The 27,924-nt window shown below is 40.4% G+C and overlaps 7 protein-coding genes and 1 pseudogene across 10 annotated transcripts in view; all 8 read right to left on the reverse strand.

The window, feature by feature from the left end:
* LOC110379933 (pyrethroid hydrolase Ces2a) overlaps nt 1-257 on the reverse strand; it is a 30,558-nt gene extending 30,301 nt beyond the window's left edge. For both annotated transcript variants that reach the window (XM_064034710.1, XM_064034709.1), the window contains exon 1: nt 47-257. In XM_064034710.1, coding sequence (XP_063890780.1) covers nt 47-223 — 177 coding nt within the window. In that variant the 5' untranslated portion in view covers nt 224-257. The remainder of the gene's footprint in view (nt 1-46) is intronic.
* The window catches only part of LOC110384004 (cholinesterase 1), an 18,360-nt gene extending 13,869 nt beyond the window's left edge, over nt 1-4,491 (reverse strand). The window contains exon 1 of the mRNA XM_064034711.1: nt 4,244-4,491. Within this exon, the coding sequence (XP_063890781.1) occupies nt 4,244-4,420 (177 nt within the window). The 5' untranslated portion in view covers nt 4,421-4,491. The remainder of the gene's footprint in view (nt 1-4,243) is intronic.
* LOC126054922 (cholinesterase 1) overlaps nt 1-26,655 on the reverse strand; it is a 29,152-nt gene extending 2,497 nt beyond the window's left edge. Inside the window, exons 1-3 of one of the 2 annotated variants that reach the window (XM_064034706.1) lie at nt 26,429-26,655; nt 24,926-26,214; nt 24,020-24,382 (exon numbers count right to left, since the gene is read on the reverse strand). In XM_064034706.1, coding sequence (XP_063890776.1) covers nt 24,175-24,382; nt 24,926-26,214; nt 26,429-26,605 — 1,674 coding nt within the window. In that variant the 5' untranslated portion in view covers nt 26,606-26,655 and the 3' untranslated portion in view covers nt 24,020-24,174. Of the gene's footprint in view, nt 1-24,019; nt 24,383-24,925; nt 26,215-26,428 lie in introns of those variants that run through there. The other variant, XM_064034707.1, reaches the window with a different exon arrangement.
* Nucleotides 1,718-10,489, reverse strand: LOC126053510 (esterase FE4). The gene is made up of 3 exons (XM_064034713.1): nt 10,249-10,489; nt 2,309-3,588; nt 1,718-2,177 (listed from the first exon to the last, which is right to left on the reverse strand). The coding sequence occupies exons 1-3, from the start codon at nt 10,423-10,425 to the stop codon at nt 1,970-1,972; spliced, it is 1,665 nt and encodes a 554-aa protein (XP_063890783.1). The 5' UTR covers nt 10,426-10,489; the 3' UTR covers nt 1,718-1,969.
* LOC110380020 (esterase FE4) overlaps nt 6,382-27,924 on the reverse strand; it is a 23,352-nt gene continuing 1,809 nt past the window's right edge. Inside the window, exon 3 of one of the 2 annotated variants that reach the window (XM_049841961.2) lies at nt 6,382-6,612. In XM_049841961.2, coding sequence (XP_049697918.2) covers nt 6,405-6,612 — 208 coding nt within the window. In that variant the 3' untranslated portion in view covers nt 6,382-6,404. Of the gene's footprint in view, nt 6,613-27,379; nt 27,746-27,924 lie in introns of those variants that run through there. The other variant, XM_021339910.3, reaches the window with a different exon arrangement.
* LOC135116917 (cholinesterase 1-like) lies at nt 11,768-14,822 on the reverse strand (annotated as a pseudogene).
* Nucleotides 15,932-18,045, reverse strand: LOC110380487 (juvenile hormone esterase). The gene is made up of 3 exons (XM_021340514.3): nt 17,807-18,045; nt 16,435-17,720; nt 15,932-16,191 (listed from the first exon to the last, which is right to left on the reverse strand). The coding sequence occupies exons 1-3, from the start codon at nt 17,984-17,986 to the stop codon at nt 16,011-16,013; spliced, it is 1,647 nt and encodes a 548-aa protein (XP_021196189.3). The 5' UTR covers nt 17,987-18,045; the 3' UTR covers nt 15,932-16,010.
* Nucleotides 18,651-21,936, reverse strand: LOC135116587 (juvenile hormone esterase-like). The gene is made up of 3 exons (XM_049841957.2): nt 21,613-21,936; nt 19,917-21,205; nt 18,651-19,661 (listed from the first exon to the last, which is right to left on the reverse strand). The coding sequence occupies exons 1-3, from the start codon at nt 21,787-21,789 to the stop codon at nt 19,454-19,456; spliced, it is 1,674 nt and encodes a 557-aa protein (XP_049697914.2). The 5' UTR covers nt 21,790-21,936; the 3' UTR covers nt 18,651-19,453.

Genomic DNA, 27,924 nt, shown 5'->3' on the forward strand with positions numbered 1-27,924 from the left:
TATTAAGTAGCCATAACCTAACTTTGAAAGAAAACCGAACGTATACCTTGAACTTGTCCTCGCCCGTGGGCGCGGTGGCGTAGGGTATGTTGTAGAAGGCGTACATGTCTGCAGTGGGGTGCTTGCGCCCGCGCACCGGCCCTTGCGCAGTCCTCACCTCGCGCCACTCGTCGTCAGCCAGCACGGCCGCGCACGCGAACACCACACACGTCCACCACTTCATCGCTCCTGTTACAATCTGGCTCGCATCACAATTGAATGATCTAATAACTTCCTTGTTAACTCTCCTGCGAGTAATGCGCTATTTATTGTTTATTTAATTTACTTACTTGTACTAGCTACCTGCCCCGCCTTGGCTCGGTTAGTGTAAATAAATTAACTATCTATTTCTTCATCCAAATCTCATTTCAGCTACCTATATGCATAATTGTCTAGATAATTATATCCCACCAAAAACATTAAATGTAAAAAAAGCCAAGCCTCTACGCAATTCTTCCACCGTAAAAAGTTTTGAGATCGCATAGAAGCCAAGTTCTGTTCAACTTTATTTGTAATAATAAATCAATATTTTGTGAATATGTCAATAGTTTTGTTCACATTACAATAATATAGACTTGGTCATGAGCCCAAGTTAAAAGTCGCTCCTTGTAATTATGTGTAAAAACCGTTGAATTGATAAATTATATATGGACTGAAAAACCGCAAATATAAATTTGTTTCCTAATTTTTATGCTTTAAGGTTTTTATAATTTTCCATTTATATGTAGCTAATAACATATCTTGGTGCCAAATTTGAAGGTTCTAAGTTTGCTAGAAGTACCTTAAATTTTTGATGATCGGTCAGTGAGCGAGTCAGTGAGTGACAAAATGGTGTAACTTTGATCGCTCATAACTCGTAAACTATTTATTCAAATGTCTTGTAATTTTGAGACTGAGCTTGTTCTTACCTAATAACTTACTAATTCTTACCTAACTACTTACTAACTTACCTAATAATACTTACTCTTGGTCATTGAAAACCTAAACTCCTAGCTTTGTCCACATGAAAGATACATATAACAGGGGGGTGAAATAAGTGAAATAGCCGCGAAACGCTTCGAGAAAAGATGGTACTACGGCCGTGCCCGCTTTGCTCGAGTCTTGGCTGGGGCACTGCCGTGCAATCAGATTTTCATTCGACGGATAATATAATTGTATAGTAGTAAGTGCAGCACAAATCACTATAAAGATGAATGGTAGTAAGCACATTACAAAGACCTAGTATTTAGATTAAAGATTTTGTGCAGAATCAAGACTTTCTTTTTCCCTATCACCGGGTCAACTGTAGGCCGAATGTTTGGTCTGCGGTGTGCGGGTATTCTTATCGTTATTTATGAATAATCATACTCAGAAAGGATTTTTTTCGGGATCATAAAGGACTGAAGTGAGACAGAATGATAGTTTAGGTAAAAATAAACTTTTAGGGCCTTACTACAAAAACTTTAAACCCTGTTTTACACTTGTCTAATAAAATTTTGGCTGCAAAATGAACCATATGTCAACGTCATAATTTGACATTTTTTTAGACAAGGCATAAACTGACGTTTAAAAGTTTTTGTGGTAAGACGGTAATTTTTTATTTACTTTTAAGATTTCTTCAAATTAACAACTTATTCCTTTAAAAAAATATTCAACAAAAACTTAATCCGGAAAACCAGGATATCAGCAAAACAATATATCTGATAATCTTATTTTAATGAGACGCCTGATCTTTATATATAATACATAATACCTACATAAAAAAGAAATTCAATTTTATTATTTTCAATCAATGACATACAACTTCCAACTTCTGAAATGCATGGAATTGTCTAAATTACAACAAAGTTTTTACAAAGAACAGAATAGATGAATTCTCTTACAACGACTAAAAACAATATACGCAACGTTGCGCAGATAACTCAAGTAGTAGTGCAATTTCGAGACTATTCTACAACTCGCTGCGTGGTCTGGGCGGCGGAGTGGGCGGCGGCACCGCGTCCCGGTAATATCTCTGGTAGATGTCATCCCAGAAGCGCGTGCGCTCCGCCAGCAGCGCGCCGCGCAGCTCCAGCCGCTCGCCCAGCGACATGTGCGGCGCCCGGTCCGCGCCCGCCGCCGGCCACGCCGGCAGCCATGAGCCCTCTGGCACTGGCACTCTGAAATGTGAGGAAAAACAACATTAATTTTAGAAGTATTTGCATATACTGTTATACATTTCAAGTGTGCGGGTAAGCTAAATTTATATTTTGCTTAAAGTCTATCTGGGTAATCTATCAAAGGTACATACCCAGTTTTAATAAAATTGTGCCAAATTTCACGAACAACTTTTTTCATTTTCTGCAATTCTGGCGTTGCTAGAGATTCATCCTCGTGTGTGATATTCTTCATGTCATACACAGCCATTGTCTGAGTACAGTGGTCAGCTCCTCGTACATTAGTGTGAGGTACCAAGGGAGTGTCCTCATCCACAAAACTATATTCATACAAATATACTTGATTGTTGCCAGCCTCCGCGTGCAACTTCACAGCCCAAAGCATGGAATAAGCAAAATAGACATCCGAAAAGTAATCAACGTATTTCAATACATTTTCATCGCCCACTGGTTTGTCGCCAAAGTAAAACCTCTTAATCTTATCGGCTACTTCTTCTCTTTCTTCTTCAGAATCGAACTTCAAGTCGGCTGGCAAGAAATCAGAAAACTTTTCATTCATTTTGTGCTTCCAAAGTTCAAATACGTTAATACGCATCAGACCTTCCATTTCAGCGAATCCATACAACAGTGGTAATTTCCTGTAGTTACCACTCTTGAGTATACTCAGAGGAGATTCTGTAAGGAATGCACCGTCTCCTGTATCACGTTCCACACACGGCCCAAATACGAATGTGGCATCAGTTCTATCGAAGAAATGATCCGAGGTTAACAGTTCCATCGGAACTGTCTTGTAAAACTCTTCCAAAGCATAAATATCATCTACGTTATTGAAGTTTAACTTTTTGGCATGGGTCTTAGCAATTTCCACAGGATCCCGCTGAACAGTAAATGCCGCAAGGTTCCCTCCACTTTCAGGTATTACTCGGTGGAATAATCCTTCCGCCGACTTAGACAACATTAACAGATCTACTGATGCAGACCCAGCACTGCTACCTACAATAGTAACATCATCAGGGTTACCGCCGAAGCTGGCGATGTTCTTCTGCACCCAGCGCAGCAGCGCCACCTGGTCCTTCATGCCAGCATTGCCTGGCGCGTCCTCAGTGCCCAGACATAGGAAGCCGTGAATGCCGAGTCGATAGTTAAATGAGACCATTATAAAATCATTTGTCTTCATTAAATGTGTCGCTTGAATCATGTTGCCACTGCCTATTATGAAAGCCCCTCCATGGACATAGACTACCACGGACAAATTTTTTTCTTCCGTGTTTGGCACAAATACATTAGCGATGAGACAATTTTCCTTCTCAACAACATTTTTCATGATATCCATCGGGAGCTTTGCCTGTGGACATACAACCCTCTCGTCGACAGCGTCAAATGGTTCCAACCATACAGGTCCTGGTAGCGGCGCCTGAAACAATATCGAAATAAACACATACTCTGCAAGTGCTTGTTTTGAATTGAGTCAAGGCTAAATTTCAAATGAATAAATTTACATAGCTAGCTTAGCCTCTTCCGAACAATGTCGGGGTCGACTTCCATTCCAACCAGATCCAGCTGAGTGTTCTACGTGGAGTGACGGCCTATCTGATCCTATCTGATATCCCTTGCTAAGAATAATTGTGACCACCCGTAACGACTGCCAAAGATGATCAAATGACAGCCGGCGTCCACCAGTTTATCGTAACACGGAAGAACTTTTAATGACAAATGTTAATGATTTAAGGCAATTTATGACCATTTTCGCTTTCTGACGAAATAGGATAATATAGGCTAAGGGGCTCGCCACATTTATCGACGCGGAATCGGCTTAAGCCGAGTGCGTGTCACCACATTACTCGACTTATCGCCAATCAGATGGACAAACAGCTCGTTTCGAAGTCGGCCAGCGTCACGACTCGTCGCCAGAGGCGAGCCAATGCGAATGGTATTTACAACCTATCACCACACGGTTTATTAGTAACTCCCTTATTACGTAGACGTAAGGGCTTTTTTGACCGGTGTTAGCCGATTCCACGTCGATGAATGTGGGGAGACACTTAGGCTCCAAGATATTAAGAACGTACCTTGAACTTATCCTCGCCCGTGGGCGCGGTGGCGTAGGGTATGTTGTAGAAGGTGTATATATCTGCAGTGGGGTGCTTGCGCCCGCGCACCGGGCCTTGCGCAGTCCTCACCTCGCGCCACTCGTCGTCAGCCAGCACGGCCGCGCACGCGAACACCACACACGTCCACCACTTCATCGCTGGTCCAGTTAATACAGCGATATAATTATTTAGTCAGAATAAGCTATACTTACTAATATCGTAAATATGAATAGCAAGGATGATCAGAAACAGTACTTATATATCATTAAAGCCGCTCCATTACAAGATAATTTAAACGGATCTTCATGATAAGGATAACACTACAAATTCTAACACTGATAAAAAACCAAAGCGTTTAAATCTACCTATAATAATCCATATATATCCATGAAATCTGTTGGTGCAAGTGTCTCATAAGAGGTGTAGGCTGAACTCGCAGTTAACTGATTAATTTTGCACCTGTCCTGGATAAATTGCGATGTAAGCATGATTTTTTCATGTATCTCGTATTGGTATTGCAGTATAATGAAAATAGAATTATGCTGATAATAATTTTAATCTGATATTAATAATAATAACAAACTGAATTTCATTTAATAGCTGACGCAAAATGACTTCGTATTTTAAGTACGTTGATTTGATAAGAAATAAACATTCAAGTTTTCCTTCTAATGATTTGAGACAGATCACAACAAACTAAGTGCGGGTCCACACTGCAAGCGCGGTGACTGGAGCCTGGTGGTGTCGGGTGGCCACAGTGAAGGCGCGTGCTCTTGTAGCGGTATGACGTACATCAGGAGTGCAACACCTTGACTTATAGGACATTGTTCTTTTATTTCACTCCATAACTTTCTTGGTATTGTGCGATTATTGTGGTGTGGATGTTTGCTTTGCCAGATCGGTGGTTTAGATTCAATTGCACTTATGAACGATTCAGTATTCACCGCCATTTTTTAGACAAACGAATATAAATGCACATACGCCGAACGACAAGATCGAACTGGTTTGTTACCCCCGCCGTCCGCGCATTGGGTCGCTCGATGACTAGGCCCGTAGTGTGGCCAGAACGCGAAGTTAGAAGCGTTTGAAACTTACGCTCGCTGTGTCGCTCAGTCCCATCGCACTAGGCTTCCGCCTTAGTCACTTCAATATGGACGCAAAGGCGCGTTTCGTATGTTTGATATTTCGCGCCCGTCGTCGCAACCGCGCTAGGCTCGCAGTGTGGACCCACACTTAGGGGTGCGTCCTGCCTGCGTGAGTGAATCGCGAACGCAATTTAACGGAAATCGCGTCGCGCCGCTTCGCTTTCATATTTAGATCAGTTACTCACGACGCACCCTCATCTTCGTAAGACACAACATATAATTCAGACTTTTTGCATAAAATGTACAATGGCAGACAAGTAACGCAATCTTGTCTATCCTGGATTTCATTGATCACGACATAAGATATCGCAAATAGTATGTATACTTGCTGCGACCGTTTTTTGGAGCAGTTGACAGTTACTGTCAGTCAGTACAAACTATCTATTTTCCCTAGAAAACTGCCAGCTGCTAACCGCACAAAATATTCGGTACCCCTAACGTAATTTCATACAATGTATGTGAATTCAAGTCCACATTAATCTTGCCCACAATGGACTTAATGAAGATATTTGCAGATTGACAAAACTGCTCATAAAACTGTGTTGTTATCTCATTACATGTTCTGTTCAAAAAGAACATTCGTGAGGTACCTATCATTTTAGGGTTTGATATGGTCAAAATAGTCACAACTTTTATGTTAGTATATTGTATTTATTTATTTAACCATTTATGTACACAGTAAATACACACAAAAGAAATAGAAGTAGCATAAAATAGTACAAAAGTACTGCTTATTTCTAATGAAATCTCTTCCAGCAGACCCGCAGTAGGAGAGTTAGGATATGGATAGAGATGTAGACAGACGGTGTAAAAGAACTACAAAAAACGTATTCATTCCACCTGCGGCTGAACCAATTGAAAATAAACTGATCGTGAAAATGATTACAAATCAAACAAAAAGAAATATTTTTCAACTTTATTCTATTAATATAGATAATGTATATCTTTGCGTGGAAATATCATTCTCAAATGATTATTACGTTAAAACACGTTTGTTAAAATTCGTCTCGTGGTCTGGGCGGGGGTTTCGGCGGCGGCACCGCGTCCCGGTAGTATCTCTGGTAGATGTCATCCCAGAAGCGCGTGCGCTCCGCCAGCAGCGCGCCGCGCAGCTCCAGCCGCTCGCCCAGCGACATGTGCGGCGCCCGGTCCGCGCCCGCCGCCGGCCACGCAGGCAGCGCAGAGCCAGAGGGGACCGGGGTACTGAAAGAAGCGAGAAAATTACTTGTTCGAAAAGTATTTACGTACATTTTCAATACATCAAATACGTATAATGATTTGATGTTTTAATGATTTAACGTTCTAATGATTAGTTTTAATGTTTTATTGACTGATTAAATAAAACATAAAATAAATAAAAAATAAAATTTCACTATCAACTTCGTACGCGCTCAGTTAGGATTATGAATGCGTAAAGAATAAAATCAATCTCTCAAAATGGCACGTCTATTTGGCTGTGCATACGTCAAGTCCTACCACTCGCAGCACCCCACCGCTCCGTGATATCATTATTGTACCGGTCAAGATCGATTTTATTCTAAATCTTTTACATCTTACTTGTTATGAATACAGTCAATAATATAATGTTCATCATTATTATCGTCATTTCCGTGGCAATTATTACCCTCATCATCAACCATCATCATCATCATCCCTATAGTTATCATCATCGTTATCACCACCATTATCATTGCTCAAATTATTACCATAAACCACAGACACGATCACTATCACCATCACCAGAACATCATCATCACCGTCGTCGTCTCATCGCCTCCTGGTTAAACGCTTCGTCGTTCTCTACCTTTTAACATGGCCACATTTAATCACTGACTTCGAGGTGTGTTGTGATGTTTACTACTTGAACTCGTTATATCTTTTGATGAAACTGTTTAGAGGGAACTGATTTTGATGAAACAAAGACAAAGTAATACCCCTAGATAGGTATAATTTTTCTACGTAACAATATACCTACTAAATTTATACGTGTACCTAGACGACTTATGAAGAAAAGATTTTAAAACGGGTTAACTTTTGCCCAGTGTATCCCATGGTCAAATTCGTCCGTATTGACTTGTATTATACTATCACCTCATGAAAGGATGCGGTCTACTTACAAGTAACCCTGTATGATGATTAGGATGAGATTCAAAAGAATCTGTGTGGTTTATCATTGGTACATACCCAGTTTTAACAAAATTGTGCCAAATTTCACGAACAACTTTTTTCATTTTCTGGAATTCTGGCGTTGCTAGAGATTCATCCTTTTGTGTGATAATCATCATGTCATACACAGCCCTTGACTGAGCACAGTGGTCAGCTCCTCGTACATCGGTGTGAGGTACCAGGGGAGTGTCCTCATCCACAAAACTATATTCATACAAATATACTTGATTGTTCCCAGCCTCCGCGTGCAGCTTCACAGCCCAAAGCATAGAATAAGCAAAAAAGACATCCGAAAAGTAATCGACGTACTTCAAAACGTTGTCATCGCCAATAGGCTTGTCGCCAAAGTAAAACCTCTTAATTTTATTAGCTACTTCTTCTCTCTCTTCTTCAGAATCGAACTTCAAGTCGGCTGGCAAAAAATCAGAAAACTTTTCATTCATTTTGTGCTTCCAAAGTTCAAAGAAGTTAATACGTATCAGACCTTCCATTTCAGCGAATCCATACAGCAGTGGTACTTTTCTGTAGTTACCACTCTTGAGTATAGTTAGAGGAGATTCTGTAAGGAATGCACCGTCTCCTGTATCGCGTTCCACACACGGCCCAAATACGAATGTAGAATCAGTTCTATCCAAAAAGTTATCTGCGATCAACAGTTCCATTGGAGCAGTCTTGTAGAACCTTTCTAAAGCATAGATATCATCTACATTAGTGAAGTTCAACTTTACAGCATGTGTTTTCGCAACCTCTACAGGGTCCCGCTGAACAGTAAACGCCGCGAGGTTCCCTCCACTTTCAGGTATTACTCGGTGGAATAATCCTTCCGCCGACTTAGACAACATTAACAGATCTACTGAAGCAGACCCAGCACTGCTACCTACTATAGTAACATCATCAGGGTTACCGCCGAAGCTGGCGATGTTCTTCTGCACCCAGCGCAGCAGCGCCACCTGGTCCTTCATGCCAGCATTGCCTGGCGCGTCCTCAGTGCCCAGACATAGGAAGCCGTGAATGCCGAGTCGATAGTTAAAGGAGACCAGGATAAAATCGTTTGTCTTCATAAACTGTGTTGCTTTAAGCATGTTGCCACTGCCTATTATGAAACCCCCTCCATGGACATAAACTACCACGGACAGATTTTTTTCTTTAGTGTTTGGCACAAATACGTTAGCGATGAGACAATTTTCTTTCTCAACAACATTTTTTGACATAATTTCCATCGGGATCTTTGTCTGTGGACATACAACCTCCTCGTCGATAGCGTCAAATGGTTCCAACCATACAGGTCCTGGGAGCGGCGCCTGAAACAATATCGAAATAAACAAATACTCTGCAAGTGCTTGTTGTGAATTAAGTCAAGGCTAAATTTCAAATGAATAAATTTACATAGCTAGCTTAGCCTCTTCCGAACAATATCGGGGTTCGACTTCCGGGGTCGACTTAATGGAAGTCGACCTCGACATTGTTTGGAAGACCAACAGACAGAACAGAAAAAGACAACCAGATCCAGCTGAGTACCAGTGTTTTACGTGTAATGACGGCCTATCTGATACCCCTTGCTAAGAATAATTGTCAGATTTTCTGACCACCCGTAACGACTGCCAAAGATGTTCAAATGACAGCCGGCATCCACCAGTTTATCGTAACAGGGAAGAACTTTTAATGACAAAGGAGATTGGGCAAGAATGTATGAAGTTTGGTCCAAATGTCCACCACGAACGAGACTTATATAATTAAATAGTCCACATAATTTAGAGTAACTTATACTAAGAAAGTAAAAAAAAACAATGCCAAAAAAAAGTTATAGCCAATAATGTATTTTTAATTTTCGGTAGCTTTTGTTATATTTTGTATGTTATCATTATTATTTTTTATTTTATTCCACTTCCATTTCCGCATTTTATCTCAAACTAAGATGAGTAAGACACATTGGCATATAAACAGCCCATAATATTTAATTTAAACTTCTACAAGGTAAGCTGTCCACTAAACCCTCAAACCTCAAACCCAGTAAGTTCCTAGCATAAATGCAAATTACCTATGTATGATGTTGAAAGGTACATAAAACAACAACCTTCGGAATTTTTCGTGACTATTATTACAAATGTTAATGATGGAAGGCAATTCATGACCATTTTCGCTTTCTGACGAAATAGGATATATAGGCTAAGGGTCTCGCCACATTTATCGACGCGGAATCGGCCTAAGCTGAGTGCGTGTCACCACACTCCTCGACGTATCGCCGATCAACTGTACAAACGGCTCGTTTCGGTGTCGGCCAGCGTCACGACTCGTATGCGTCGTGACCAAAGACTATAAAACCACTTGACTGCGCATACAGTGCCCCGACGCTCGCCAAAAGTTAGTGATTTTGCGCGTACTATAAGGCTACGATCAGTACGATCCTTTAGTAGCGACCGTGAACTGACCAATAGTAGCCGCGGATTATGTCGCGTCCCCCCGCCCGCAGTGGTGAGTCGTGTTCTTAGAAGATATTGGCGAGTGCGCTCTCTAGTGGTTATTTACTTTATGGTCGTGACGCTCCCTATCATCACACGGTTTATTAGTAACTCCCTAGTTACGTACACATAAAGGCTTTTTTGACCGGTGCTAGCCGATTCCACGTCGATGAATGTGGGGAGACACTTAGGCTCCAAGATATTAAGAACGTACCTTGAACTTGTCCTCGCCCGTGGGCGCGGTGGCGTAGGGTATGTTGTAGAAGGCGTACATGTCTGCAGTGGGGTGCTTGCGCCCGCGCACCGGCCCTTGCGCAGTCCTCACCTCGCGCCACTCGTCGTCAGCCAGCACGGCCGCGCACGCGAACACCACACACGTCCACCACTTCATCGCTGGTCCAGTTAATACAGCGATATAATTATTTAGTCAGAATAAGCTGCTAATATCGTGAATATGAATAGCAAGGATGAGCAGAAACAGTACTTATATATATTATAGCCACTCCATTACAAGATAATTTAAACGGATCTTCATGATAAGGATAACACTACAAATTCTAACACTGATAAAAAACCAAAGCGTTTAAATTTACCTATAATCCATATATGTATATCCATGAAATCTGGTGGTGCAAGTGTCTCATAAGAGGTGTAGGCTGAACTCGCAGTTAACTGATTAATTTGCACCAATTCTGGATAAATTGCCATATAAGCATGATTTTTTTAATCAGATATTAATAATAATAACAAACCGAATTTCATTAAATAGCTGACGCACAATGACTTCCTATTTTAAGTGCGTTGATAAGAAATAAACATTCAAGTTTTCCTTCTAATGATTTGAGACAGATCACAACAAACTAAGGGGTGCGTCCTGCCTGCGTGAGTGAATCGCGAACGCAAATTAACGGAAATCGCGTCGCGCCGCTTCGCTTTCATATTTACATAGATTACAGTTACTCACGACACACCCTCATCTTCGTAAGACACAAAACATATAATTCAGACTTTTTGCATAAAATGTGCAATGGCAGACAAGTAACGCAATCTTGTCTATCCTGGATTTCATTGATCACGACATAAGATATCGCAAATAGTATGTATACTTGCTGCGACCGTTTTTTGGTGCAGTTAACAGTTACTGTCAGTCAATACAAACTATTTTCCCTTGAAAACTGCCAGCTGTCAACCGCATAAAATATTCGGTACCCCTAACGTAATTTCATGCAATGTATGTGAATTCAAGTCCACATTAATCTTGCCCACAATGGAGTTAATGGAGACATTTGCAGAACGACAAAACTACTCATAAAACTGTGTTGTTATCTCATTACATGTAATTTCTGTTCAAAAAGAACATTTGTGAGGTACCTACCTATCGTTTTAGGGTTTGATATGGTCAAAATAGTCACAACTTTTATGTTAGTATGTGTATTTATTTATTTAACCATTTATGTACACATTAAACACACACGAAAGAAGTCGAAGTACCATAAAATAGTACAAAGGTACTGCTTATTTCTAGTGAAATCTCTTCCAGCAGACCGGTAGTAGGAGAGTTAGAATATAGAAATGTAGACAGAAGGTGTAAAAGAACTACAAAAAAAAACGTATTCATTCCACCTCAACACATAATCACGCGAAAGATTCACGATAAAGTGACTGAACCGATTGAAAAGAATCTGATAGTGAAAATGATTACAAATCAAACTAAAAGAAATATTTTTCATCTTTATTATATTAATATGGATAATGTATATCTTTGCGTGGAAATATCATTATCAAATGATTATTACGTTAAACACGTTTGTTAAAATTCGTCTCGTGGTCTGGGCGGGGGTTTCGGCGGCGGCACCGCGTCCCGGTAGTATCTCTGGTAGATGTCATCCCAGAAGCGCGTGCGCTCCGCCAGCAGCGCGCCGCGCAGCTCCAGCCGCTCGCCCAGCGACATGTGCGGCGCCCGGTCCGCGCCCGCCGCCGGCCACGTCGGCAGCGCAGAGCCCTCCGGTACAGGGGTACTGAAAGAAGCGAGAAAATTACTTGTTCCAAAAGTATTTACGTTCATTTTCAATACATCAAATATGTATAATGGTTTGATGTTTTAATGATTCTTTATATTTGACTAGCTTCTGCTATCAGCTTCGTACGCGCTCAGTTAGGATTATGAATGCGTAAAGAATAAAATCAATGCTTTCAAAATGGCACGTCTATCTGGCTGTGCATACGCCAAGTCCTACCACTCGCCGCACCCCACCGCTCCGTGATAGGTATATTCTACCGGTCAGGATCGATTTTATTCTAAATCTTTTACATCTTACTTGTTTTGAATACAGTCAATAATAATAATGTTCATCATTTTTTTTTTATCACCACCGTCATCATTGCCATAAACAATAGTATCACTACAAACACAATCACTATGACCATCACCAGCACATCATCATCATCGTCGTCGATCGTCTCGAGGTCGTTCTCTACCTTTTATCATAAAACTAGGAAGAGATTCTAAAAAATCTATGTGATTATCATTGGTACATACCCAGTTTTAACAAAATTGTGCCAAATTTCACGAACAATTTTTTTCATTTTCTGGAATTCCGGAGTTGCTAGAGATTCATCCTTTTGTGTGATAGTCATCACGTCATACACAGCCTTTGACTGAGCACAGTGGTCAGCTCCTCGTACATCGGTGTGAGGTACCAGGGGAGTGTCCTCATCCACAAAACTATATTCATACAAATATACTTGATTGTTGCCAGCTTCCGCGTGCAACTTCACAGCCCAAAGCATGGAATAAGCAAAAAAGACATCCGAAAAGTAATCGACGTACTTCAAAACGTTGTCATCGCCAATAGGCTTGTCGCCAAAGTAAAACTTCTTAATTTTATTGGCTACTTCTTCTCTCTCTTCTTCAGAATCGAACTTCAAGTCGGCTGGCAAGAAATCAGAAAACTTTTCATTCATTTTGTGCTTCCAAAGTTCAAAGAAGTTAATACGTATCAGACCTTCCATTTCAGCGAATCCATACAACAGTGGTACTTTTCTGTAGTTACCACTCTTGAGTATAGTTAGAGGAGATTCTGTAAGGAATGCACCGTCTCCTGTATCCCAAATACGAATGTAGAATCAGTTCTATCTAAAAAGTTATCTGCGGTCAACAGTTCCATTGGAGCAGTCTTGTAGAACTTTTCTAAAGCATAGATATCATCTACATTAGTGAAGTTCAACTTCCTTGCATGTGTTTTCGCAACCTCTACAGGGTCCCGCTGAACAGTAAACGCCGCGAGGTTCCCTCCACTTTCAGGTATTACTCGGTGGAATAATCCTTCCGCCGACTTAGACAACATTAACAGATCTACTGAAGCAGACCCAGCGCTGCTACCAACAATAGTAACATCATCAGGGTTACCGCCGAAGCTGGCGATGTTCTTCTGCACCCAGCGCAGCAGCGCCACCTGGTCCTTCATGCCAGCATTGCCTGGCGCGTCCTCAGTGCCCAGACATAGGAAGCCGTGAATGCCGAGTCGATAGTTAAAGGAGACCAGGATAAAATCGTTTGTCTTCATAAACTGTGTCGCTTTAACCATGCTGCCACTGCCTATTATGAAAGCCCCTCCATGGACATAAACTACCACGGACAAATTTTTTTCTTTAGTGTTTGGCACAAATACGTTAGCGATGAGACAATTTTCTTTCTCAAAAACATTTTTTGACATAATTTCCATCGGGATCTTTGCCTGTGGACATACAACCTCCTCGTCGATAGCGTCAAATGGTTCCAACCACACAGGTCCTGGGAGCGGCGCCTGAAACAATATCGAAATAAACACATACTCTGCAAGTAATTTATTTTCATAGCTAGCCTAACCTTTTCGCAACTATGATGGGGTTGGCTTCCATTTCAACTGGATGCAGCTGAGTATCAGAGTTTTACATTTAGCAACCGCTTATCTGAAGTCCTCAATCCAGTTACCCAGGCAACCTAATATCCCTCGGTAAGACTGATTGTCAGACTTTTTAACTACTTAACAGCCGTAACGACCAAAGATGTTCAAAAGGTAGACTGGGCCTATCTATATACGATATATAGCTCTGAAAAACGGGAAAACTAGTAAACTTCAACAAGGTCTGCTGCCTGCTGAACTGTTGGAGCCTAGTTCACATACAATATATAAGATGTTGAAAGATGTACCTGCAACCTTTTGTGATACTTTCGGTTCTACTTTAATTTTTCATGACTATCATAATTAAAGTTAAAGATAGACTTGATACAAATTATGAATGTTAACGTTCATGATAGACTTGGATTGCTAAGGCTCCAAGAACTTACCTTGAACTTATCCTCGCCCGTGGGCGCGGTGGCGTAGGGTATGTTGTAGAAGGTGTACATGTCTGCAGTGGGGTGCTTGCGCCCGCGCACCGGCCCTTGCGCAGTCCTCACCTCGCGCCACTCGTCGTCAGCCAGCACGGCCGCGCACGCGAACACCACACACGTCCACCACTTCATCGCTAGACCAGTTAATACAGCGATATAATTATTTAATCAGACAGAATGAGCTGTTCCTACCAAAACAGTTTATGTCGCAGATATGTATGCTCAGGATGATCAGGCCCAGTACTTATATATCTTTATAGCGGACCTTACAAGATTATTGAAACGGATGTTCATGATAAGGATATCACTATAACTTCTAACACTGATAACCCCAAGGTAGCTTTAGGCTCTCTGTGTAAAAGCAGCGTGGCTTGACCTCTAGTTTCTAAAAAGGTATAGCTTGGATAAACTTCTTGGGGTTCTGATAATAGAAAGGTGAGAAAGTATAGTTACATTCAAGTTTGTAAGTTTATATTGTACTCCACTATATATTTAGAAGTTAGGTACTGTCAAAACTACTCCTGAAATCTGGCGATGCGGATGTCTTATAATGCGCGTAAAACTCGCACTATCTCAGATGTACTGGCTAAATTGCAAAGTAAGCATGACTTTTGTTCATAATCACGTATTTGTATTGCAGTAAAACCAAAATAGAATTATGCTGATAATCATTTTAATCTGGCATTAACAACAATACAAATATCAAATATCTCGACACGTACCAACAGACGTAAAATGACTCTTCTTTTTAATACCTATGTTGATAATAAATTATCGTACCTACAAGTTTTTCTTAAGTACCTACCTAATCTTGAGATGGATCCGCAACATAATCCCCGTAAAACTAATTTATTTAAAACGCACGAATGTACAATAGCGGACTTAACGCCATCTCTTGTAATTCTATTGTGGATTCCATTAAGGGTACATTCCCAAATAGCTTTCATATGTTTTCATAATAATACTATGTTTACTTCAGCAGCTCAAAGATGAAAGTTTTGCTGCTTAAAGTCAGTGCGAAAACCGATTTTAACTCACTAGTGAGACAATGCATAACCAAACTGACTAATCTGTTAATCGGTACGGCCAATAGCCATGATTACCTTTGCCTCGCTAATAGACAAAGAAAAATCAAAGATGTCTGGGTGTTCTTCTGCTAAAGTGAAAAGTTATGTGTGTTATAGGTACAATATACCGGAATTCATGTGTGACATTTATTTATATCCGCATCGATCTCGACCGCAATGGATTTAATGGAGATACTTTGATAGAGATGATATGATTTAATAGAGATTTAAAACTGCACATACAAACAAGGTTGTTATGTCATTATGTGTAATTTCTATTACAAATAAACATTCGTTAAGTATCATTTGTTGGGGTTGGATATTGTAAAAAAAATTTAATTTGGCGCTTTATTTCTTCCATATAACAAAAATTTTACCTTTATTTATATAGCAAAAACAGAGTTTTGACATTTACAAGGTTTTGGAAATGATATATATCTTATGGATCACTTTTATCCACGGGATTTTTATGTGGCAATATGTTTTCTTGAGACTCCACGCTTGAGACGCAACAGCTAGTAGTTACAAAGACCTCTACGGTTTAGGTGGCACTGGCTCTCTATAGTATTTCTCGTAGATGTTCTTCCAGAAAGTAGCTCGGTCTGCCAGCAGGCCGGTGCGTAGCTCCACCGTCTCTCCCAATGACATGTAAGAGGAACTGCTGAGGCTCATAGCTGGCCATGGGGGAAGAGATGACCCGTCAGGCACAGGCTTTCTGTGCGAAAAAATGGAAGGTTAATATAAATGACTTTAAAAACACAAATGGTAATGCATAGGAATTTTTGATTTACGTATCTTTCTCTCTGAGTAACTGAAATGTCTGAAGGCAATGACTAACGTTAAGTGCCTATTGCAATACGTCGTATTCTCGTTCTAATAAAAGTTCCTCGTTATGCTCTTAAAGGATGCCTAACATTAGTTATTTTTACTATATAGACTACTTATTAATGTTACTTACCCACTTATAATAAAATTGCCCCACATTTCTCTCATGATTTTCTGTAGTTTTTCATGTTCAGGTGAAGGTATTTTCTCATCTGGATACAATGACGAATCCCAGTCAAAAATAATCTGCGTTTGTGCGCAGTGACCGGCACCTCTTACTGTGGTATGAGGCACCAAAGATGTATCATTGTCCACAAATGAGAACTCATATAAATAAAGGTCAGTGTTGCCAGCTTCTAAGTTTAGGTGCAACGACCTTAATGCCGGAGTTGCAAACAAAACATCCGTGAAATAGTCAACGTATTCTAAAACATTCCCGGGGCCGACAGGCTTACCATGGAAATAAAAGTCTTTTATCTGATTAGCCACCAGTTCTTTTTGTTCATCGCTATCAAAAGTCAAATCAGCAGGCAAGAAGTCTGAAAATTTTCGGTTCATGTCTATACTCCAAGAGTCAAACTTGGATATTCGAAACAGCCCTTCCATATTAGCAAAACCATTTAACATGGGGACTTTTGTAAGTTCCCCTTTCTTTAAAATATTCCTAGGAGTGTCATGTAAAAACACCTCGTCTCCAGATTGTGCGTCACGTTCAACGCACGGTGAGAACATGAAAGTGGAGTCTTTTCTATCAGAGAACGCATCTTGCGTTAAAATTGAATGCGGGAGAGTCTTATAAAACTTTTCTAAAGCGTAAACATCATCTACATTTGTGAAATTTAAAGTTTTAGCATGCATCTTAGCATTTTCTAGTGGATCCGACTGGACTGCAAACTCAGCTAGGCTAGAACCACTCTCTAAAATAACTTTCTGGAAAAGTCCTTTAGCAGACTTGGATAAGATCAAAAGGTCTGCTGCAGCGGCACCTGCACTATAACCCACAAGTGTGACGTCATTTGGGTTTCCACCGAAACTGGCAATATTCGCGTTAACCCAACGTAATAATGCCACCATGTCTTTCATTCCCGCGTTACCCGGAATGTCTTTAGTTCCCAAACAAAGGAAACCGTTAATGCCAAGGCGATAATTGAAATTTACTAAAATTATCTTGTTACTTTTCATCAAGCTTCTTGCTGTGATTGTTTCTCCAGAGCCAACCTGAAAAGCTCCTCCATGTATATGAACCATCACGGACAAGTCTTTCTCTTCAGTATCTGGCACGTACACATTCGCAATGAGACAGGCCTCTTGCATGACCCTAGAGCTTAAATCCATCATTTCAAAATTGGCTTGTAGACATATCACACGTTTATCTATTGCGTCTAATGGTTCCGTCCAGTTTGGTGGAGGAAGAGGAGCCTGTATTAAAAATATCACATTAAATTATCATCACATTTATTTTGGGAAAATTATCATATATGACTATATATTAATCAGGTACCTACCTTGAATTTATTATCTCCCGTAGGTGCGGTGGCATAAGGAACATTATAAAAGACGTAAATCCCGTCAGGATCCTTGCGTCCACGCACGGGTCCTTGCGAAATGTTTACTACTTTAAAGTCAGCTTCATTTTGGATGCTCAGAGATACCGCGCACAAGACCAGTATCACGTACCACAACATCGTAATAGAAGCAACTCGAGCACGTACACCGTCAGTCAAAATGGCAACAGCTGCCAACAATAGTTTATATATGGACCATTTCACAAACTGTAATAATAACTTAATAGGTCCACAATTTTCACACGTAGACTGCGGAACAAGCGATTGACCTTGCGCTTATGGTTAAAATAGGACACTGCCTATATTAAATTATTGTAACATGGTTAACAATTCAACAGCACCGATGCGGTCTTTCTGTATTATTACATCTGTACACCTATACTCAATTGGATACCTATCATATAAAAAAAACTACAGCAAATCTATTTATAAGCTTTATTCTTAACAATTCAACAATGATATTCTTTCTATCAATAGAACTACCTACCTTTCACACATGGATAAAAAGTAGCCTATATACATAGGAACTTGTCATGACGAGTTCCTCCGTGTTTCGCTCCGTGTAGGCTATAAAGCCTTCTTCGATAAATGGGCTACCTAATACCGAAAGATTTTTTTTATCGGAGCAGTACCATGATCTTGAGGAGAGCGCGTTCATCATCATCGTCATAGATTCGTCACAAATTCGTCATCGACGTTTCACGTTACCAACCGGGTCGCCCTCCACACCAACCTTATTTACTTGTTAAGTTATGTTATACTATTTTCTATTTTTTTATATAGGTAGGTACTTCCTGTACCGTTTACACTCCGTCGGCTGGATCCCCCACAGGTATGAGTAGTACCTACTTGACTATTACAACATTTTCATAAACTTAGACAATTCTTCGATCATTCTTTCATGTACATTATTTTAGATATTGAAAATGCCTAGTCACAGTGACTGACAAGATTGGACTTAATCGTCCAGTCACGAACATTAATTAGCTGATGGCACCTAATTATCATATCTTAATATCATATATCAATACCTAGCTTGTAAAATAGGTATATTACTTAATTTATGTTTACTATTGCGAAACATGATGATAAAAATATTACCCGATTACCTGATTACTGATAGCTGATTTACAGATAAAGTCTATATATTTATTAAATTGCCTCTTGACTTCCAGCTTATTATCTTGAGCTTAACTGGCCATAATACTTAACAGTAGAGAGTAAATATGTCTTCAATTTGAAACTTCATAAGTAGGTACTTGATTGCTACTGAACTTTATTTAGAAGAAATGGAGTATATCTGTTTTCAAATGAGTTTTTTATCACCTGAAAATGCAAATCTTATTCAGTTAACTAAGTGTTGAACATAATTTTATCGTTTTGGCAGTCTCCGTCCCAGCTGTGAGACTATAACCGTAGCCTGGCATGAATGACTTCAAAACATACAAATACAAAGGTAACATTTACTTACATAAATATTTTTATTTTATCTAATCATATTCTACTCGCTAGATTGAATATATTTTCCTATGAAGTAACATCTTTTTATTTATTTGAGAATGATATTTCCACGCTACGTTATTTACGTTACAACTCGCTGCGTGGTCTGGGCGGGGGTTTCGGCGGCGGCACCGCGTCCCGGTAGTATCTCTGGTAGATGTCATCCCAGAAGCGCGTGCGCTCCGCCAGCAGCGCGCCGCGCAGCTCCAGCCGCTCGCCCAGCGACATGTGCGGCGCCCGGTCCGCGCCCGCCGCCGGCCACGCCGGCAGCCACGAGCCCTCTGGCACTGGCACTCTGAAACGTGAAAGAAAATTTATCAGTACTTACTCTTTATTTTACGACCCGTTTAAAAACTTTATTCTGAGGTACATTTAAGATTTAGATGCGAAATATGACCTTATAAATTGTCGCTGTCCTCAACGCTTAGGTACCTTGTTTTACATCTAGGGCCTATGCCATGAAGTAGAAAGAATCCATAGACCCTTAGGAACTCTAAAATTCACTTCCATTAAATTCTTAGTCTAAAATAATAGTTACTTAATTACTAACCCTGTTTTAAGAAAATTATGCCAGATTTCGCGAATAATCTTCATCATATTCTGGTACTCCGGGGTCGCTTGAGACTCATCTGATTGAGTTAAATTTTTTCCATCAAATAAAGCCATTGACTGAGCACAGTGGTCAGCTCCTCGTACATTAGTGTAAGGTACCAGGGGAATGTCCTCATCCACAAAACTATATTCATACAAATATACTTGATTGTTGCCAGCCTCCGCGTGCAACTTTACAGCTCTAAGCATGGGATAAGCAAAGATGACGTCCGAGAAGAAATCAACGTATTTTAAAATATTGTCATTGTCGACTGGCTTGTCACCAAAGTAAAACTTCTTTATCTTATTTGCCACTTCTTCTCTTTCTTCGTCAGAATCAAACTTTAAGTCAGGTGGCAAGAAATCAGAAAACTTTTCATTCATCTTATGCTTCCAGATATCAAAGAAACCAATGCGTAACAACCCTTCCATATTTGCGAAACCATATAATAGTGGTACTTTTCTGTAGTTGCCACTCTTGAGTATAGTCAGAGGTGATTCAGTTAGGAACGCTCCGTCTCCTGTGTCACGTTCTACGCACGGTGAAAACGTGAATATGGAATCTGTTCTATCAAATAAGTCATCTGGGGTTAATAATAGCTCCAATGGAGCTTTCCTATAGAAATCTTCTAAAGCGTAGATATCATCTACATTAGTGAAGTTCAACTTCCTAGCATGCGTTTTTGCAATCTCTACAGGATCTCGCTGGATTGCAAGAGCTGCCAGGTTTCCTCCACTTTCAGGTATGACTCTTTGGAATAGTCCCTCTGCTGACTTAGACAACATTAACAGATCTACTGAGACAGAACCCGCGCTGTACCCGTCAATAGTAACATCATCAGGGTTACCGCCGAAGCTGGCGATGTTCTTCTGCACCCAGCGCAGCAGCGCCACCTGGTCCTTCATGCCAGCATTGCCTGGCGCATCCTCAGTGCCCAGACATAGGAACCCGTGAATGCCAAGTCGGTAGTTAAATGTGACTATAATAAAATCTTTTGTGTTCATAAATTTTGTTCCTTTAAGTTGTTCACCGCTACCCATTAAAAATGCTCCTCCGTGAACAATCACTAAGACAGAAAGATTTTTCTCTTTCGTGTTTGGTACATAGACATTGGCTATGAGACAATTTTCTTTTACCACTCGATTCTTTGGCATCAACATATCCCATGGTGATTTAGCCTGTGGACATATCACGTACTCGTCAACTGCGTCAAACGTTTCCGACCATACTGGTGGAGGGAGAGGAGCCTGGAAAAAAACATAAAAGGAATCATAAAATATTTAAGATTTTACCAAGATAGATTAATACAGAAACATCAAGACAAGACCGTTTGGCTCATAACGTCAAAAAATTAAAATTGGAGTTTTTATTTTAGAAGCCATGTAAAGTAGATAACAAAGCACACCCTAAACCTATAAATTGGTTAACACATACGACAACTACACGTCTAGTGCTTATGATTTTCTAGATATACTAAATAGCTTCTAAATAATATAAGAGGTAATACTTCAAAAAGGGAAATACATAACTAACAATTCTGTGTATGTAAGTAAAAAAGGCCTTACTATTTTCGCTTTATGACAAAATTGGATATATAGGCTCAGCGTCTCCCCACATTTATTGACGCTTAGGCTTCCAGATATTAGGAACGTACCTTGAATTTATCCTCGCCCGTGGGCGCGGTGGCGTAGGGTATGTTGAAGAAGGTGTATATATCTTCAGTGGGGTGCTTGCGCCCGCGCACCGGCCCTTGCGCAGTCCTCACCTCGCGCCACTCGTCGTCAGCCAGCACGGCCGCGCACATGAACACCACACACGTCCACCACTTCATCACTACACCACTTAGTACTTAACTCCTAATTAATATCCGTTTCTCAATTTATGTTTTTTTAAACTTTAGATAAATCTCTAGCATTTATCATTATAATTCTGCGGTTACGTCAGAATGAGTATATCTTCTAATTTAGACTGCCGAGGATGAGTAGAGCAAGCGTTTATATATCAATCAAAACCGTCAGTAGGTAGCTTATTATCTACACATTTATACCTACGTGATTATGGAAGCACGATAAGTTTATGTTTACTCAATGCTACACATATTTATTTATTATGTGACAGACATTTTAAGGTAAGATCAGAGTCGTTATGGCAACTGATTCAGGACGTTTCTGTTTCAAAATATTTATAGTCCAAGCGGGTGAAACCGCGGGAAACAGCTAGTGTTTAATAATAATAAAAGCCTTTACTGTTGAAATCAAATACAGAACTGTTTGCAATCTACCTAACTACTAATCTACGATTATTCAACTTGTCTTACGACAAAGGCCTCCTCTAGAGTTTTCCATTCCGTTCTTTTCTTAGCAGTTCGACTCCATGTAGGGCCCGCTATTCTTCTGAAGTCGTCTTCCCATCTTCTGGTTATTAAAAGTAAAACTAAATTCAAGATTGCATATGTTACTGTAAAATCCCGAACTATGGTAAATCCTAAGTTTTTCCAGTGAAACCAAAGATTTACCGACATGAGTTGGTAATGTAAGAGTTTATAAACTCTTATTATAAAGATACGATTTATTCGGACTTCTACCATTTCAATTCAATACATGCTAGGTTTTACCAATGTGGACTGGTAAATATTACAAAAAAAAACATGTCATAACGTGCTCAGCGCAACGACTCGTACTTGTTAGATAGATCTATATGATAAAAATAATTTAAATAAGTTGGTTTTAGTCTGTACATATTATTATCATAATACGATATCTTTATAATACTATGTACCTGGTTTGTCTAATAGTTCATTGAATTAAATAATTAAGAATTACTCTTGTTTTTTATTCCTAAAATCAACATCTACCAGCTGACAGTGGTAAAACCTAGCATAAACAGAACTCGAATGGTAAAAGCTCGAAAAAATCGTCGTATTTTTAGAAATACTCACAGTTACCAACTCATGTCGGTAAATCCTAAGACTTACCTATACTCAAATCTTAAGACTAACCGTTGTTCGAGGTTTTACAGTATCACATACATAACCTACAAAGAACTAAGGGTCAATTCCCACTGAAAGAGCAGCGGCCGGCAGCGGCCGTAAGAGCACGGAAAATGTAAGAGCGCGGCGCCGCGCGGCCCGCCGCGCTCGCGCTCAATCCCTTGCAATTACGGCCGCTGCCGCCGGCCGCTGCCGGCCGCTGCTCTTTCAGTGGGAATTGACCCTAAAGTGTAGGTGGGCGGGATACATGGCAAGAGAAAAGCAGGAAAAATGGACCAGACAAAGAAGCAGAGGTAGTGTTTAATAATATTAAATAGAAATTATATTATAATAGTCCAAAACACACTGAATAACTTTGCAGACACACGATGACACAGCATACTGCTTATTTGTAAAAGTCTGTGTTGGTGGGAAATTAAGAACTGAAATGAAGAACCAACGACGTTTTTCGGCCTTCTTATTTTTGTGACGTGAAGTCTTGAATAAACCATAAGCTACACAAACCTCAAGGTTCTTTTGATGTAACAGATTGCTATAGATAACACAATTAACTTAATAAGAATTAAAGAACGCGTGCGCGCGGCCGGCCGGTGCGCATAAGCAAGGTTTGACCTCTGGACCCGGCGCATACACGGCGAGCCGTTGTACCACGACGTCCACGACTTCACAGCTGCCCCCACTTCTCGTGGACGCGGTTGAAGCGGTCGGTTGGGACGACTCAACAATACCCTTATAATAAAGCTCAATATTTCTTTATTATGCTCTAACTTATTAGTACGATTTGAATAAAAACTTCAGAGTTCGATTGGCCATTTATCGATTCAGATGGCAACTTTTTATTCTTATGTGCCAAGCAGTTCCCAGGTCATACAGCACGGGTCTAACCGTGGCGGAAGCAAAATAAATGTCATAAGGTATTGAATTTAAATCACATGAAACGACTGTAATTCTATATACAATATTCGGAAGCAGGCTCAATTACATCATATTCCTTTTCGTACACTGAGATGAGGTTTAGGGAGGTAAATAAATAATAACAATCGGAGACAATTTAAGTAAATAGAAAAAAAAGTGAGTACTATGTTTATTTATTTTTGACTTCATAGGCAGGTTTTGCAAGGCCTGACAAAAGCTTGTCGAAAAGTTGCATCTTTCTACTACAACTAGTTGCACACTCCTAATTTGGGATGAAATTTTCTATAGAAACCCAGGTTCAAACAAATGGTGTTAGAACTCGTTGCGTGGTCTGGGCGGGGGTTTCGGCGGCGGCACCGCGTCCCGGTAGTATCTCTGGTAGATGTCATCCCAGAAGCGCGTGCGCTCCGCCAGCAGCGCGCCGCGCAGCTCCAGCCGCTCGCCCAGCGACATGTGCGGCGCCCGGTCCGCGCCCGCCGCCGGCCACGTCGGCAGCGCAGAGCCAGAGGGGACAGGGGTACTGAAATAAGCGAGTAAATAATTCATACTTTCTCTGTATCTTATGAAATATGAAAATAACATTATTCTAAGGTACCTACTTTTGAAAATCAGACTAGAGTGGATTATCTAACATAGATTTAAAAAATCACTGTCGGCCCAATGGTAGGAAAAACATATATTTTTTAGAAAATCGTGAATTCACAATCAACCCGTCTTACCACAAAAACTTTTAAACGTCAGTTTATGCCTTGTCTAAAAAAATGTCAAATTATGACGTTGACATATGGTTCATTTTGCAGCCAAAATTTTATTAGACAAGTGTAAAACAGGGTTTAAAGTTTTTGTAGTAAGGCCCTAAGTGTTTAGCCGATCTGATACCAAACCACGTATGAATAAATAGAAAGACACAAGAAACAACGATTAGGTTGTTACGTGTGTCTGAACTTTCATTTATCTTGATACTGATTTATGAGCCCAAACGAAACTATCGGCTAAAACTTTGTAGTGTGCGCGCGCTCTAAAATTGTACTCAAAATGTATATATAAATGCATAATTACTAACCCTTTTTTGAGAAAATTATGCCAGATTTCGCGCATAATCTTCTTCATATTCTGATACTCCGGGGTCGCAAGAGTCTCATCTGATTGAAGTAAATTATTTCCATCAAATAAAGCTATTGACTGAGCACAGTGATCAGCTCCTCGTACATTAGTGTAAGGTACCAGGGGAATGTCCTCATCCACAAAATTATATTCATACAAATATACTTGGTTGTTACCAGCCTCCGCGTGCAACTTCACAGCTCTAAGCATTGGATAAGCAAAGATGACGTCCGAGAAGAAATCAACGTATTTTAAAATATTGTCATTGTCGACTGGCTTGTCATCAAAGTAAAACTTCTTAATCTTATTTGCCACTTCTTCTCTTTCTTCGACAGAATCAAACTTTAAGTCAGGTGGCAAGAAATCAGAAAACTTTTCATTCATCTTGTGCTTCCAGATATCAAAGAAACCAATGCGTAACAGCCCTTCCATATTTGCAAAACCATATAATAGTGGTACTTTTCTGTAGTTGCCACTCTTGAGTATAGTCAGAGGTGATTCAGTTAGGAACGCTCCGTCTCCTGTATCACGTTCTACACACGGTGAAAACGTGAATATGGAATCTGTTCTATCAAATAAATCATCTGAGGTTAATAATAGCTCCAATGGAGCTTTCCTGAAGAAATCTTCTAAAGCGTAGATATCATCTACATTAGTGAAGTTCAACTTCCTAGCATGCGTTTTTGCAATTTCTACAGGATCTCGCTGGATTGCAAGAGCTGCCAGGTTTCCTCCACTTTCAGGTATGACTCGTTGGAATAGTCCTTCTGCTGACTTAGACAACATTAACAGATCTACTGAGACAGAACCCGCACTCTGTCCTGAAATAGTAACGTCATCAGGGTTACCGCCGAAGCTGGCGATGTTCTTCTGCACCCAGCGCAGCAGCGCCACCTGGTCCTTCATGCCAGCATTGCCTGGTACATCCTCAGTGCCCAGACAGAGAAATCCATGGATGCCGAGTCGATAGTTAAATGTGACTATAATAAAATCTTTTGTTTTCATAAATTTCGTTCCTTTAAATTGCTCACCGTAACCCATTAAAAATGCTCCTCCGTGAACAATCACTAAGACAGAAAGATTTTTCTCTTTCGTGTTTGGTACATAGACATTGGCTATAAGACAATTTTCCTTTGTTACTAGATTCTTTGGCATGAACATGTCCCATGGAGACTTAGCCTGTGGACATCTCACGAACTCATCAACTGCGTCAAACGTTTCCGACCATACTGGTGGTGGGAGAGGAGACTGGAAGAAAACACTTTATTACTATCGTTAAATAGTTGACCATTTTGCACCATGAACCATTTACCTACAGAGATGAATACCAAAGAGTTTAATTTGGCCTATACCAAATGGTATAGGCTAATGTCATCATGATCTTAAAATAATAAGTAGTTGGTAAAAAAATCTTTAAAAGGTAAACTCATGGCTAATAATAGTATATATGTAATTATGTTACCTTGAACTTGTCCTGGCCCGTAGGCGCGGTGGCGTAAGGTATGTTGTAGAAGGTGTATATATCTTCAGTGGGGTGCTTGCGCCCGCGCACCGGCCCTTGCGCAGTCCTCACCTCGCGCCACTCGTCGTCAGCCAGCACGGCCGCGCACGCGAACACCACACACGTCCACCACTTCATCGCTAATCCTGCTTACTAACTGATGATTAATACTCGTTGCTCAACATATATATTATATCTTAACTTTAGATAAATCTAAACTCGTAACCTAGCAGGTATTATTATTCCACTATTGCGTCAGAATAAGCAATAGCTATTAGTTTAAGCATATGCCTTAACGCAACTACTTGAAAATCCATCCAGCAGTTTTTTTTATGAAAGAGGAACAAACATTCATTATTCCATCCATACCTATAAACTACAAACGCGTTTATAATGTTAATAAGAAAAGGATAATAATGTATGATTCAGAAAGCTAATCTAATGGTTATGAAATATAAAGTGCAACGCACCCAAAATAATTTTGCAGACACACGATGACACAGCATACTGCATGTTATCTATTAGTCTGTCGCTGATAACACCAACCACTAATTCCATAAACATGTCTATACCTGTCTTCGTGAATAGTGAGCTAGTCTTCCACAGACCCGAAGCTATACGATTCACAAGTCTTTGTTGAAAAAGATTCCTCTACAACAGGGTCACACGATTCACATCCGACTGAGATCCAAACCCGACTTAATATAGCTTCCAGCAGACCAGTCGCAAACCCAGTAGCAGAATGCCCGATATGGTTAAAACTGCTATTACGATTCAATTTCTATTCAATTTTGACAGGAGAATCGGGCCCCAGGTCCTAGCACAGATGTAGGTATGTATATTAAAATAATAGGCTTCTTTTCTTATGTAGAGTTGTAGGATTTGGGAATGTAAATAAATCACAATAAGACATAACTTTTGTAAATTATATTTCGTTTTAGTTAATTTTTTGTTTATTCCACAGGTAGGCATTCCAAGTGCTTGACAAAAGCACATCGAGAATTAAGTCATACTACAACCCGATAGATGCATAGCATATTCATAATATCAGAATTGTTGTTTCAGAAATGTTACAACTCGCTGCGTGGTCTGGGCGGGGGTTTCGGCGGCGGCACCGCGTCCCGGTAGTATCTCTGGTAGATGTCATCCCAGAAGCGCGTGCGCTCCGCCAGCAGCGCGCCGCGCAGCTCCAGCCGCTCGCCCAGCGACATGTGCGGCGCGCGGTCCGCGCCCGCCGCCGGCCACGCCGGCAGCGCAGAGCCAGAGGGGACAGGGGTACTGAAAGAAAGATTGAGATTAAAACAGTTTAAAGAATCTGTGTATAGGTAGGTATATGTATGTCCTACAACATATACTGTGTACATATTACGGCTAAAGCCCGAAGTGCAGTTGCGCGTAACGCGGGTGCATCTAACTGTAGGTACTGTAATGTAGGCTATACCAAAGAACCAAAGATA

This window comes from Helicoverpa armigera, chromosome 5 (genome assembly GCF_030705265.1).
Source record: "Helicoverpa armigera isolate CAAS_96S chromosome 5, ASM3070526v1, whole genome shotgun sequence".
NCBI classification, from domain to species: Eukaryota; Metazoa; Arthropoda; class Insecta; order Lepidoptera; family Noctuidae; genus Helicoverpa; species Helicoverpa armigera.

Bases quoted from the DNA above. Each gene is read 5' to 3' on its own strand.
- LOC126053510 (XM_064034713.1), bottom strand. From the start codon at position 10,425: ATGAAGTGGTGGACGTGTGTGGTGTTCGCGTGCGCGGCCGTGCTGGCT. The intron at 3,589-10,248 runs GTACGTTCTTAA...ATATTGTTTCAG, and splicing joins CGGGCGAGGACAAGTTCAAG to GCGCCGCTACCAGGACCTGT. The intron at 2,178-2,308 runs GTATGTACCTTT...CTCACATTTCAG, and splicing joins CACAATTTTATTAAAACTGG to AGTGCCAGTGCCAGAGGGCT.
- LOC110380487 (XM_021340514.3), bottom strand. From the start codon at position 17,986: ATGTTGTGGTACGTGATACTGGTCTTGTGCGCGGTATCTCTGAGCATC. The intron at 17,721-17,806 runs GTAGGTACCTGA...TTTTTAATACAG, and splicing joins CGGGAGATAATAAATTCAAG to GCTCCTCTTCCTCCACCAAA. The intron at 16,192-16,434 runs GTAAGTAACATT...TTTTTCGCACAG, and splicing joins GGCAATTTTATTATAAGTGG to AAAGCCTGTGCCTGACGGGT.
- LOC135116587 (XM_049841957.2), bottom strand. From the start codon at position 21,789: ATGAAGTGGTGGACGTGTGTGGTGTTCATGTGCGCGGCCGTGCTGGCT. The intron at 21,206-21,612 runs GTACGTTCCTAA...GTTTTTTTCCAG, and splicing joins CGGGCGAGGATAAATTCAAG to GCTCCTCTCCCTCCACCAGT. The intron at 19,662-19,916 runs GTTAGTAATTAA...TTCACGTTTCAG, and splicing joins CATAATTTTCTTAAAACAGG to AGTGCCAGTGCCAGAGGGCT.